This window comes from Myotis daubentonii, chromosome 8 (genome assembly GCF_963259705.1).
Source record: "Myotis daubentonii chromosome 8, mMyoDau2.1, whole genome shotgun sequence".
NCBI classification, from domain to species: domain Eukaryota; kingdom Metazoa; phylum Chordata; class Mammalia; order Chiroptera; family Vespertilionidae; genus Myotis; species Myotis daubentonii.
In genome coordinates this window covers 14,704,181-14,718,138 of record NC_081847.1, presented here as the reverse complement: position 1 = coordinate 14,718,138, position 13,958 = coordinate 14,704,181, and the positions used below count along the sequence as shown (strand labels likewise).

Here is a 13,958-nt window from a genome sequence, read left to right as displayed (position 1 = left end):
TTATAAAATTGGAGAAATATTCAAGTACAAATAAAGAATTACCCCAAGCCCTGGGTCCAGTATTTGAGCTAACATTTCTGAATTGCCTGCTTCGGAACACAACACTCTATCCCTGACTCTCAGTGGCATTTGAAACCTAATATGCAAAAGTAGGAAAGGCTCTTCCGCAGCCTCCGCAGATTTATCCTTCACTTCACACCCAGTTCCACCTGACAGCAAAGCCTTTTTCTTTAAAGTCCTAATATTACTTACTTTCAATAATTTACATTCTCTTGAATCAGTAAATGCTGGAAACATTTCCTCATATTTCTCAAGAGCCAGCTGAGAGAGAAAAAACACTTGTTAATGTCTGACTCACTAAACCAGGAAACACAGCTTTGAACATTCTTATTTTTTAAATATATTTTTATTGATTTCAGAGAGGAAGGGAGAGGGAGAGACAGAAACATCAATAATGAGAGAATCATTGATTGGTTGCCTCCTGCACACCCCCTACTGGGGATCGAGCCTGCAACCCCGAGCAGATGCCCTTGACTGGAATCGAACCTGGGACCCTTTGGTCCGTAGGCTGACGCTCTATCCACTGAGCCAAACCAGCTGGGGCTGAACATTCTATTCGCTTTAGTAAGACTCATCTACATTCTATTTAATTGTATAAGTATGTGTTAAATTCATCAAAATCAACACAGGACTCCATTCTATTCTGATTTTCAATTTCAGTTAAGAATCTAGTTCTAAAACAATTTTCCAGAATTAGGTTGCTGTAGAGAAGATGTTGTAAACCAAATCTAATTCTTAAAACTCATAAACAGGTGCCTTTTTTTTTTTAAGGTACCCAGTTTAGTCTTGCAACTAACGAATATCACCCAAACCAAATGATATCAAGAACAACAGAGTACCTGAGTGAGGCCCGCTCTCATGGACAATGTGCATCAGAAAACTAGTACTAAGGACTGACCATACCTTGGCATTCAACTCATCGACTATGAAGTGACAGAGGGCTGCTTTAAAGAAGTAATCCTTTGCACTGTACTTCAACAGAGGATTATCCATGGTGTTTGCCCCAACCTAGGCACAGAAAGCAGAGTTAGATATAAAAGGTTTGTGGTGTTTTTTTAAAGATTGAATTTATTGGGGTGACATTGGTTAATAAAACCATACAGGTTTCAAGTGTACAACTCAATAAGACATCATCTGCATAGCACACCATGCACTCACCACCCAAAGTCAAGTCTCTTTCCGCCCTGTTTGTCCCCCTTTGTCCACTTTCTCCTCCCCACACCCCCCTTTCTATCTGGCTATCACTACATTGTTGTCCATGTCTATGTGTCATACATAATATATTATTTTTTTAAAAGTTTTGGCTTCTTACATGAGGCAAACTGATTATCATCTATTGCCTTTAGAAAATAATTCTGTATCTTATGTTAGTTTAGCTATGAAATACATTTTTAATCCAATATTATAACTAGAAAATTTTACTAGAAGAAATAATATTTAACACATACAGTGCTAACCACTTAAAAATGAACTCAGAAGACTTTGACCTGTAGGAAGATGGAACAGACATCCTTTCCTCTATTCCTCCTAAGTACGACTAAAAGCCTCAGTCATTTTATATGAAACAAATGTAAAACTGAAAGGCAAAGAGAGAACAGAAGACTGATAGGGACCTTGAGACACAATGGAAAACATGACAGTGAATTTCCTGGGTTTCCTTTTTCTTTCATATATTCCTGACTTTTTATAGAAAAAGCTGGCATAAAAGTCTTTGGATACAAAAAAAAAAAAAAAGCCTAGACAAAAGTTTGCTGTCTCTAGCCAAAGGACTAGGGAAGGGGCAGCCTAGCATAGTAAGACAGAAAATGATTAGACAATAACTGCTCTATTCTAGCAAAATACCACAAGAAAACTGTGGCCTTAACCTCACTCACACCATCAAAGGCCAAAGAGGAAATCAAGATGTCCATCCTTTCGAGACTGCAAAGAGGAGCCCAACATTCCCAAGGTGACTTCAGAGAAGGCCAAGAAGGGAGCAGCCTTCACCCCGCCAGCTGGTAACGAGCCCACCCTTTTCCCGGGCAGCTGAGGCAGTGCAGCCCACACGGGCAGCCTGGATTCCACCTCTGCCCAGCAGAACCAGGCATGCTCACCTCCCAGCAGGCATGGTTTCAGAAGAAGCCTAGTGGAGGGTTAAGACCTTCAACATCACTGGCAGTAACAAGGACAACCCCACCATGGAGGTGGTGGACAGCAAGCAGGCGCTGGAAAGAAATGAGGGCCTGTCCCCAGATGTCAATGGAGGCCAAGTGGGAAACCTCCACCTGGCAATAAAGGGCAACACACTCTTCCTCAGCCAGGGCAATGCCACAGGAAACCAGCTGGCAGAGAAGGTTTAAGTAACAGGGTTAGGTTAGGGTGAGGGTAAAAATGTGCAGTTTTCAATGGAAACTTACTCGCCATACAAAAAAGGGGAAAGATCTTAAGCTGAATGAAAAAAGACAACCAAGAGATGACAGCTCTTAGATGGCAGAAATGTCAGTATTATAGAACAAAGGTTTTGAAAGAGCCCTCATAAAAATGCTTCAAAATAGTAACACAAAAACACTTGAAAGTACAAAAAAACAAAAAACAAAGCAAAATCAACATCAACAAAAAACAAAATTCACAACAAATCCCAGAAGACATAAAGAAGAACCAAATGGAAATCTCAGAACCAAAAAACACAAAACCACATAAAAAGGAGATGGGCTCAGCAGCAGAATAAATGGGACAGATGAAAGAATCAACAAATTGATGAAAGAACATTAGAAATTAGTCTCCACAACAGAGAGAAGACAAACTGAAAAACAAAAAACAAACAACAAAAAACAATAAACAAACCATCAGGGACCTACGCGACCATGAAATGAGGTCTAACATTGGGATCCTCTGAGACCTGGAAGGGGAGGAGAAAAAGAGAGCAGCTAAATATATACTATAAGAAATAATGACTAAAAATTTCCCAAATTTGGTAAGAAGCAAGAGCCTACAGATTCAAGAAGATTAGTGAAACCCAAACAGGATAAAAGCAAAGCTATCTATGCCACACCACATTAACTTCTGAAAACTAAAAGTTAAAGAAAAAAATTTGAAAGCAGCCAGAGAAAAATAGCCTCTTATTTACAGGGGAAAATCAATGTGAATAATAGCCAACTTTTTACCAGAAACCACAATGGCCATAAGTGGCACTTTTTCAAGTACTAAAACAAAACAAAACATCAACCCAGAATTGTATACCCAAAGAAAATATGCTTCAGGAAGGAAAAGAAAATCAAAACATTCCCAGATAAAGGAAAACAGAAATATATGTTGCCAACAGATCTACCCTAAAAGAATGGTAAAAGGATATTCTTTAAGCAGAAAGGAAACAATAAAAGACTGAATCTCAAAACATCAGGAAGGAAGCAAGAACACAGCAAACAAAATGTGGTGAATACAATGAGCTTTTCTTCTCTTGAGTTTTCTAAATTATATTTGATGGTTGAATCAAAAATTGTGGTTATAAAAGTAAATAAAGAAAACATTTAAGACAGTTATATATTGAACAGAGAGTAAAAAGAAAGGTAAGATTTCTATATTTCATTGGAAGTAATAAAATGAAGTCCCCATTAGCCTATGATAAGTTATACAAATGTAACAGCTAGAGCAATCACTAAAAAAGCCATGCTCAAAAACACTACAGCCGAAACCGGTTTGGCTCAGTGGATAGAGCGTCGGCCTGCGGACTGAAGGGTCCCAGGTTCGATTCGGTTAAGGGCATGTGCCTGGGTTGCAGGCACATCCCCAGTGGGAGATGTTCAGGAGGCAGCTGATGGATGTTTCTCTCTCATCGATGTTTCTAACTCTCTCTCTCTCTCTCCCCCTCTCTGTAAAAACTCAATAAAATATATATCTAAAAAAAAAAACAAAAAAAAACCCCCACTACAGGTAAGGCACCCACTGGAAGGCAGGAAAAAAGAAAACAGAGAAATATAAAACAACATAAATAGAAAACAAATATAAAATGGCAAACATAAGCCATAATATAACAATCCTATCTAATAAAAGAGAAGCATGGTAATTAGCCATACCTCCGCTACCCTTCCCATTGGCTAATCAGGGCGATATGCAAATTAATTGCCAGCCAACATGGTGGTTAACCGCCAACAAAGATGGCGGCTAATTTGCATATGTAGGCACAATGCAGGGAGGCGAAAGGGAAAGCAGGAAGAAGCCCCCTGCCACTGACAGTGATCGGAAACCCAGGGGGGAGCTAAGAGCTGGGGGGCCTTTGCCGCCCTGGCCAGTGATAGCAGGAAGTAGGGGTGGAGCCAGCGATGGGAGCTGGGCACGGTCGAAGCCGGCAGTCCCGGGAGCTAGGGGTCCCTTGCCTGGGCCTAAAGCGGAGCCCGCAATCGCGGGGCCGCTGCAGCTGCGGGTCCCCGCTGCCCGGGCCGGACGCCTCGGCCAGAGGCGTTAGGCCTGGGCAGGGGCGGAGCCTGCAACTGCAGGGAGCTGGGGGTCCCCTGCCCAGGCCTAATGCCTAGGCCAGAGGCGTTAGGCCTGGGCAGGGGCAGAGCGGGAGATCGCGGCGCCGCTGCCGCTGCGGGTCCCCGCTGCCCAGGCCGGACGCCTGGGCCAGAGGCGTTAGGCCTGGGCAGGGACAGAGCCTGCAACCACAGGGAGTTAGGGGTCCCCTGCCCAGGCCGAATGCCTCGGCCAAGGGGTTAGGCCTGGGCAGGGGCAGAGCGGGAGATTGCGGCGCTGCTGCCGCTGCGGGTCCCCGCTGCCCGGGCCGGACGCCTCGGCCAGAGGCATTAGGCCTGGGCAGGGGCAGAGCCTGCAACCGCGGGGAGCTGGCGGTCCCCTGCCCAGGCCGGACGCCTCGGCCAGAGGCGTTAGGCCTTGGCAGGGGCGGAGCCTGCAACAGCGGGGAGCTGGGGGTGCCCTGCCCAGGCTTAATGCCTTGGCCAGAGGTGTTAGGCCTGAGCAAGGGGCCAATCCCACGATTGGAGGGTCATGAGGGTCAACTCCTCTGGCCGAGGCATCAGGCCTGGGCGGGGGGCGGAGCCAGCAATCGGAGGGGGCTGGGGGTCCCCTGCCCAGGCCTGATGCCTGGGCCAGAGGCATCAGGCCTGGGCAGGGGGCGGAGCCAGGGATTGGGGGGATATGATGGTCCCCTTGCCCAGGCCTGAAGCTTGGGTCAGAGGAGTCAGGCTTGGGTGGGGGGGGGCGGAGGGGTGGAGCAAGCGATCAGAGGGAGATGCGGGTCCCCTGCCCAGGCATGATTCCTGGGCCAGAGGCATCAGGCCTGGGCGGAGCCGGTGATGGGGGGGGGGGAGAGGGGGGGTCCCCTGCCCAGGCTTGAATCCTGGGCCAGAGGCATCAGGCAGAGCCAGCAATCGGAGGGGTCTGGGGGTCCCATGCCCAGGCCTGACACCTCTGGCAGAGGCGTCAGGCCTGGGCAAGGGGCCGATCCTGCGTTTGGAGGGTGATGGGGGTCAACACCTGAGGGCTCCCAGTATGTGAGAGGGGGCAGGCTGGGCTGAGGGACCCCCCCCCCAGTGCACGAATTTCGTGCACCGGGCCCCTAGTAATTAATAAAGAGTAATACAAGAATAAATTCTGTGTTTTGCATACTCACAACTATAAACCTACTTTTGCCTCACTCTGTATAATGATAAACATGTCAACCCACCAAGAAGACATAGGAATCCTAAACATGTATGCAGCAAGCAACAGAGCTGCAAAATATGTGAAGCAAAGACTGACAGAAATGAAAGGAGAGAGACACAAACCCACAATAATAGTTGCAGACTTCAACACTCCAAGCTCATCAATGGATAGATCTAGAAAGGAAAATTAGCAAGTATGTAGAACTCAACAACATCAACCAAGGAAATCTAAGTAACATTCATAGAACATGCCACCCAGGAACAGCAGAACTACAGAACATATGCCAAGAAAGACCATGTTCTGGGCTATAAAACCAACCTTGACAAATTTATAAAAATTGAAACCACAGAGTGTTTTCCAGCAACAATGGAATCAAACTAGAATTCAACAACAAAAAGATAACAGGAAAATCTCCAAACACTTAAACTTCCCAACTCATTCTATGAGGCCACTTTACATTGCTACCAAAACCAGACAAACACATCACAAGACACACACACAAAAAAATTAAAGATCAGTATCCCTTATGAATATAAATGCAAAATCCTCAACAAAATATTAGCAAAATAATTTTGGCAACTTACAAAAAGGATTACATGACTATACAGTTAAGGATTAATTTGTCTAAAGTGACGTCTGGCCTTTGTCCATGACTCCTGGGTGGTAATTTCTAAATCCTTGGAATGTCCTGCCTGATAAGAGTCAACCACATCTACATGACTGAGCCCCAATAAAAACTTCAGCACTACATTCAGTGAGCTTCCCTTCTTGCCCATACTCTACACATACTTTCACACATTGTTAGGTGAAGTGCTGTCTGTACAACTCTACAGGGGGAGGACAACAGAAAGTTCCTTACTTGGAACTCTGGACCCTACCCTATGGCAGGCACCTCTTACTTTAGCTGATTTTAATCTGTATCCTTTTTATAATAAAACATAACTGTGAGTATGACAGCTTTCACTGAGTTCTATGAATCCTAGAGATTACTGAACCTAAAGATGTTCTTGGAGTCCCCTAAATGTTGCAATGACTAAGTAAGATTTGTCCCAGGAATATAAGGTTGGTTCAACATATAAAAATCAATGAAATATACTATATTAGTAGACTTAAAGGATAAAAAACACATGATCCTCTCAACAGATGCAGAAAAAGCACTTGACAAAATCCAATACCCTTTGATGATAAAAACAGTTAAAGTAGGAAGAAAAGAGAACTTCCTCAAACTAATAAAGGACATCTATTAAGAAACCCACAGCTATCAATACACTTAATGGTGAAAATCTGAAAGCTTTCTTCGTAAGATGGGAACAAGGTGAGGATGTGTGCCCTTGCTACTTCTATTTAACATTGTATTGGAAGTTCTAGCCAGGACAAATGAAAGAAAATGAAGTAAAGGGCATTCAGATTGCAGAAGTTATGAAACTATCGCTATTGCAGATGACATGATTTTGTATATAAAAACATCCACAAAACAAAAATTAGAGCTAATAAATAAGTTCAGCAAGGTTGCAGTATATAAAACTAGCATTTAATAATCTGAAAAGGAAATTAAGAAAATAATTCCATTTATAATAGCATCAAAAAGAATAAAATACTTAGGAGTATGTTTAACCAAAGAAGTGCAAGACTTGCACACAGACTTGAACAAAATTAAAGATCTAAATAAATGGAAAGGCACCTTGTGTTCACAGACTGTAAGACTTGACATTTTCCAAATTGGCCTATAGATTCAATGCAATCCCTGTCAAATTCTAGCTGGTTTCTTAGCAAAGATTGACAAGCTGATCCTAAAACTCATATGGAAATGCAAGAACTCCAAATAGTCAAAGCAATCTTTAAAGAAGAAGTTGGCCCTGACTGGTGTGGCTCAATGCTTAGAAGTGCACACAGAAGAAAGGTTGCCGGTTCGATTTCCAGTCAAGGGCACATAAGTGGGTTGCAAGTTCGTTCCCTGCCATGGCTGGGTGCACATGCAGAGGGCAACTAATCAATGTATCTTTCACATCAATGTTTCTCTCTCTCTTCCCCTTTCTCTCCCTTCCACTATCTCTAAAAATCAATGGAAAAATAATCCTTGGGTGAGGATGGACGGACAGACAGACAAACAAAGTTCCTTGGAAGACTCTCACATTTCCCGACTGCAAAATGTACTACAAAGCTACAGTAATCAAACAGTGTGATATCGGCATAAAGACAGACATACATATCAGTGGATTAAAACAGAGAGCCTAGAAATAAACCTTTGCATATTGGTCAATTTTCAACAGGGTACCAAGACCATTCAATGGCAAAAGGATGGTGTATTGAACAAGTAGTGGTGGGAACATTGAAAATCTACAGGTAAAAAAGAATGTAGTTGAATCCTTAACTAAGACCATATACAAAACATTAACTCAAAATAGAATGAAGAGCTAAAACTATAAAACTTTTAAAATAAAACAGGGGGAAAGCTTCATGACCTTGGGTTTGGCAATTTCTTGGATATGACATGAAAAACACAGGCAAAAAAAGGAAAATTTGAGTCAAGAAAAACTTAAAACTTTGTGTATCAAAGAACACTAACAACGGAGTAAAAGGGCAACCCACAGAACAGGAGAAAATATTTGCAATCACTTATCTGATAAGGGATTAATATCCAGAATATATAAAGAACATCTAAAACTCAATACCAGAAAACAAATAACCTGTTTCAAAAATGGGCAAAGGAATTGAATAGACATTTCTCCAAGGAAGATATATGAATGACCAATAAGCACATAAAAAGATACTCCACATCACTAATCATTAGGGAAATGAAAATCAAAGAAACATTGAGAGACTGCGTCACACTCAAACAAGCAAACAGAAAACAACAAGGATTGGTGAGGATGTGAAAAACTGGAACCCCTGTACATTGCTGATAGGATGGTGAAATAGTGTGGTAACTGTGGAAAACAATTTGGCAGTTCCTCAAAAAGTTAAAAATAAACTTGACACATATCCCAGCAATCCTAATACTAAGTATATAGCCAAAAGAACTGCAAACATACACGCAACAAAAACTTGAACATAAATGTTCATAGAACATTATTCATAATAGCCCCTAAATAAAAATAACCCAAGTGTCCATCAGTTGATAAATGGATAAGCTGTGGAATATTACTCAGCTTTGAAAATGAATGAATACATGTTATAGCATAAGTGCACCTTGAAAAAAATTTTACTAAGTGAAAGAAGCCAGTCACAAAAGGCCACACATATTGAATGATTCTATACGTACTAAGGGCCTACAATCAGCAGATCCGCTTAGACAGACAATAGACAGTCTTTCCAGGGACTGGAGGAGAAAATGGGGCTTCTTTTGGAGATGACAAAAATGTTTTTGAATTAGGAAATGGTGATGGTTACACACCCTTTGTGAATATACTAAACACCACAGACATGGTACTCCTTAAAAGGATGAATTATATAATGTGTGAATTAGTCTTAATAAAAAGGAAAATTAAATTTAAAAGTAAAAAAAAAAAAGATTCAGAGTAAATTCTGCTGGAAGTTGAACAGACAGCAGTAACCTCACCTGCTCATAGATCTCAATGGCTTTCTGGTATTGCTCAAGCTGGGCAGCATATGCTGCCACCTTTAGCAGACACTTGTTAGCTGAACTGAAATCAAGAACCAAAGCAAAGTAAGTAACAGAGAAATAAAGTGACATCCCAGTACACTTTCATTTGGTACAGTACAGTACAGTACGTTTCGCTAACAGAGTATAGTAAACATTTATCTTTTATCACACTTGACAAAAATCCATTTAATTATGTTAAGAAAAGTAATACTTGCCTGTTGGATTCTTCTCCTTTGTAATAATCAGCCGATTGTTCATAATGTGCAATAGCCTGAAAACACACACGTATCTTATTCAAACTACTTGTTTAAAGAGTTGCATTTAAAAAACTACACTTGCATGGCTATTTTTTCTTATAGATAAACCTACCCCAATAGTAAACCTTTCACAACTTGGCCTACTTTATTCAGGGAACACAAAAATGCATGCACCTCTCGAAGCCTGGCAGCAGACTGCTCGCTGTCCGTCAAAATCTCTTACCCGCCTCCCCCATGGCAAATACCCAGCTCTACACTTCCCTAGCCTGTACTGCAGTTAGAGAAGCCACGAGACCTATTCCTTCCAACAGAATATAAACAAACATGCTGTAAACTACTCCAGGCTTGGTCCATACATCTGACTCTGCATCCTTCTCCAGGCCTTTTCCCTTCTCATGAGCCAGAATGGCAATAGCCAAGTCTAGAGTGGCAACGGAAGCCTTGAGCTAAAGGTGGCAGAACTTCTGTCAGCCTGGTTCCTAACTAATTACAAAGAGCAGAATGGGCTTTAAATCCCATGCCCCACCACTGCCAAACCCAGAATAGCTGCACTGGATTGTTGTTTTTGAGATATGTGAAGCCCTATTAAATTTAGATTTAAGGTTTGCTAAAGCAGCACAGATTATCCTCACTAATACCTACGTGTCATCTAGATTAAAGGTCTTGTTTTCACTCTAAAATATGTGGTGCTGAATTCATAGTCAAGTGGAAAAGAAGAGTGCAGGCTGGAAAGCTCAAAGCTCTGGTCCTGTGGGGCACAGATTCAGTGAAATCAAGCATATGACAATTCAGAAGGCAAAACATATGCAAGCTCACTCTTTCTCTTGAGAACACCCATGCCTTTCCCCAGGACTCCCTCTTTTCCCTAGAGCAGACTTGGGCCTTTCTGCCAATATCTTGATTAGTTTGGAATGCCCAGGAAAGTTTTTCAATGAATTTATGATTAATCAAAAATAATCTTCTTCGAATTGTCCTCATTCTCAAGTATTCAGCACTAGTTTGCACTGTAATAAATAGGGTAACATAAGAAACATGACCAAATCTTTTTGTAAAGAGTATCAGTTATATAACTTCTTCCTAAGGAGGAAATGTAGCTACTTTCTTCCCAGTTCTTACAGCACCCCAGCACTCAATGAATAGAGAGAGTTGGGTTGAACCATATGGAACTATTGTTTTGGAGGTTAAAAAAACAAAAAAGGCCCAATGTCAACAATTTGGTTTAGCCTAATACTTATTAAATAATGATACTGGTTGATCAAAATGTTATAACTGTAAACTTCAGGTAGGTTTATTATAATAAAAGAAAAATTTTAAATTTAGTATTTAATAATGCTAATTAAACCAATAATAAAAAATTATGGTTTTCCCAAGTTTTGACAGAGACTAAAGTTGAAAGGAAAGCTTATCTACTGGCTTAGAGAAGTTTCAGAGTAAACAGGTCGGCCACATGTTATTTGTGATGTTCCACCTAGTTTGGAGTTTTAACAAGTAGTGAAACTTATGAAGCATATGCAGAACCTTACACACTAGAAATCAGCCCACTGTAAGTTATAGTCCCAAAGACAATAACATAAAAAGTAGAACAAAGCAACCAATAATAATAGCACACATAGCAATGAATCCAGAAACAACCCAGCTGATTGTCCTGTGATTTAAGGAGCATGCCACAGGGATCACACGGCTCCTTGGGAGAGCTGGGCGGTGGCACAGTGCTGCAGAACACATGGGTCCTGAAATGAAACAAGGCTTTCTAGGACTGCACCATCATCGTCATGAAGGCAAATGCAATTTCCAGGGTTCAAGCTTAAGGGTCCACTTTGTAGGTAAAATAGCTTTAAATATGGGATTGATTCTTTTAGAACACATACCCCCAGACAGGACCTAACAGGAACCTGACACACTACATGTAATAGTAACAAACAGTACTAAATCATGTCCTCTAGGGACTTAAGACAGAAATGAGTCATAATTCCTCTGGACCATTTAAAAAGGACCTATTTATTATTTGGTTCCATGTTTTACTTCGTGAAGTCAAAGAAGTAATGTGAGTTTATGAAACTTCACTGTTCACTATCTAAAATCTGTGAATGAATCAGACGACATATAGAGGCTAGTATTAAAAGGAAAGAAATTCATTTGTTAGAAATCAGATATAAAGTACTTGGTGTAACTGATTTTTTCAAACTTAAACTTCGTACACCATCTAAAATCTGATGGACCCACCAGAGACGCGAAGGCAATGTTTCTAAACATAGCAGGCCAAACATCAGAGAACACAATGAGCTAACCCCGTGTGGTTGAGTAATATTCTTAAATTGCTTTTTTAAAAAGAACACAACAATGAAAAAAGATGTCACCTACTGGTCAACTGGCAGAATGGCAGGAACACTGTGGGTAGTGAGTAATGGAAGTTTCAGAAGCTGTGTGGCAAATCATCAAATTTTTTTATAAAGAAAGAAAACAAGAGTGCACCTTAAGTCATTTTATTCACTCTCAATTTTAAGGAAACCCCTGTGGTGAAGTGGTTGCCCGAGTCCAGGTGCCGGAAGCCAGTCCATCCTTGCTGCTTGACACAGTCGCTGCAGGGAAGAAACATCTGCACAGCATATGTTTCAAGGGACCTGGCTTATATGGCATACTGTTCTTAATATGTTTGCTCCCCTTCTTAGCGCTATGTGTTTTAAGCAAGGTCACCTCTCCAGGAAAAGGTGTTTCCCCAGGTGGGGATTTTTCCCTGGAGTTAGGGATTAACAGGACTAAGGAAAGGAATCAGTAAAACCCCTTAACTAAGTGCCAGGTGGGTAGTTAATCACCTTAACTACTAACAATCTCACTTAAGCTACATAATTTTTACTTAGGATAATCTCCTTCAGTTACTTCCTTGTAGCTTAACAGAACAATAGAGTAGTGACCTTGGAATGGAGATAACAAACACCCTAACCTTTGGAATAGAATGGATAGGATTAAAATCAAATGGTATAAACACAGATGTAACAGGAGAATAAAAAAAGAACCTCACTATGCTGATCAACTGAACGCTGTCTCCGTGTCATTCCTTCTTCACCGACTCCATCCACATCTTTGGGAATCCCTGGACCTGCTGGGGCTGGACCCCAACACCCAGGCCCTGGCAGCAGAGATGGCACAGAGCACTTCAGGCTTCTGCCTCCAGAGCGCTCTTCTGACTACTGTGGACAAGGAGTTGATGCAGTGGCTCCAGCTGGCAAGATGATACACAAGTGCTCATCTCCCCAAGACTGAGGCCACCCCGATAAAGACAGGGAGAAGTGCTGAGACTCAGGAATTTTGAGGACAGTGCCTACAGAAATTGCTCACAGGTTGGATGTGGAGAAAGAGAAAAGGCAAGTATGCCCGTGGAGGGGGAACATCAGGTGGGAAGGAAGGCCAGGTCAGAATTCAGTTTTACACACGCTTGCCTTGAGACTACAGTAGAGAGGTTGGCAAACATGGGGACATAGCAATCTAAAGCTCAGATAGAGGTCTAGGCTGCAGACAGAGTTGCAAGTCCTGGGATACAGACAGTACTTAAAGTTGTGATCCTGAGTGAGTACAGATAGACATACCGAGGGAGCAAGACGGAGAGAAGACAACGACCCAATTCTGGGGTCACACTACAGGGTGAGAAGAAGAAAAGGAACCAGCTCAGGAGTCAGGAAGAGAGCGCTCAGTGAGGTGGCCAGAGAACCCGGTGGGAGACGTGTTCCAGAAGCCAAGAAAGAAGTAAAACAAAGGAGAGGAAGAATGACAACTGTTCAGTGCCACAGCAGGCACGGGGAGTGCCACGACCACTGAGATAGGAGGCAACTGGAATCTTGCAGTATGTTTAGTGTTCATTATTCTGAGAGTGATGATCTCCACTACATTTTTCTTTCTGATTCACACCTGTGTCATCCGCAGTACTCAGGAGGACAGCTTTACATAAACACTTGTCTCCAGTCTGAGTTGAGGCAGCCTCTGAAGTGTGGCCAATGTGTTTTCCTCTCACCGGGGTACACTCCAGCCCTGCAGGAGATCCCCTCACTGAGAAGACAGCAGGAGATACGACAGTGCTGGGCCAGCTTTGCGTATGCTCCACTCGTTCCAGTCTGAGTGAGCATAGGCAGTGGAACCATTGTGAGTCCTAGTTTTTCCATAGCCATAAAGCTGAAATGTGGTAACATTCATGGCATGCTACCAAGGACAATGTTTGGAAAACAGTATTTTCTCAAAAGGTGTTTCCTTCTTCCTTTTTTCTTTTGCTACTAGAGGCATACCTTGTTTTATTGCATTTGCTGATACTGCATTTTCATCAACATCAAAAAATAATCCAACCAGCAAACAGATTAGGACTCACCGAATGCTCAGATGATAAGTTTTTTTAGCAATAAAACCTTTTTATT

General features: G+C 42.0%; 1 protein-coding gene across 2 annotated transcripts in view; it reads right to left on the bottom strand.

Moving 5' to 3' along the window:
* The window catches only part of NAPB (NSF attachment protein beta), a 43,964-nt gene that overhangs the window by 4,375 nt on the left and 25,631 nt on the right, over positions 1-13,958 (bottom strand). For both annotated transcript variants that reach the window (XM_059705392.1, XM_059705393.1), the window contains 4 exons: positions 9,517-9,572; positions 9,257-9,341; positions 964-1,068; positions 253-321 (listed from right to left, as the gene is read on the bottom strand). In XM_059705392.1, the coding sequence (XP_059561375.1) occupies positions 253-321; positions 964-1,068; positions 9,257-9,341; positions 9,517-9,572 (315 nt within the window). The remainder of the gene's footprint in view (positions 1-252; positions 322-963; positions 1,069-9,256; positions 9,342-9,516; positions 9,573-13,958) is intronic.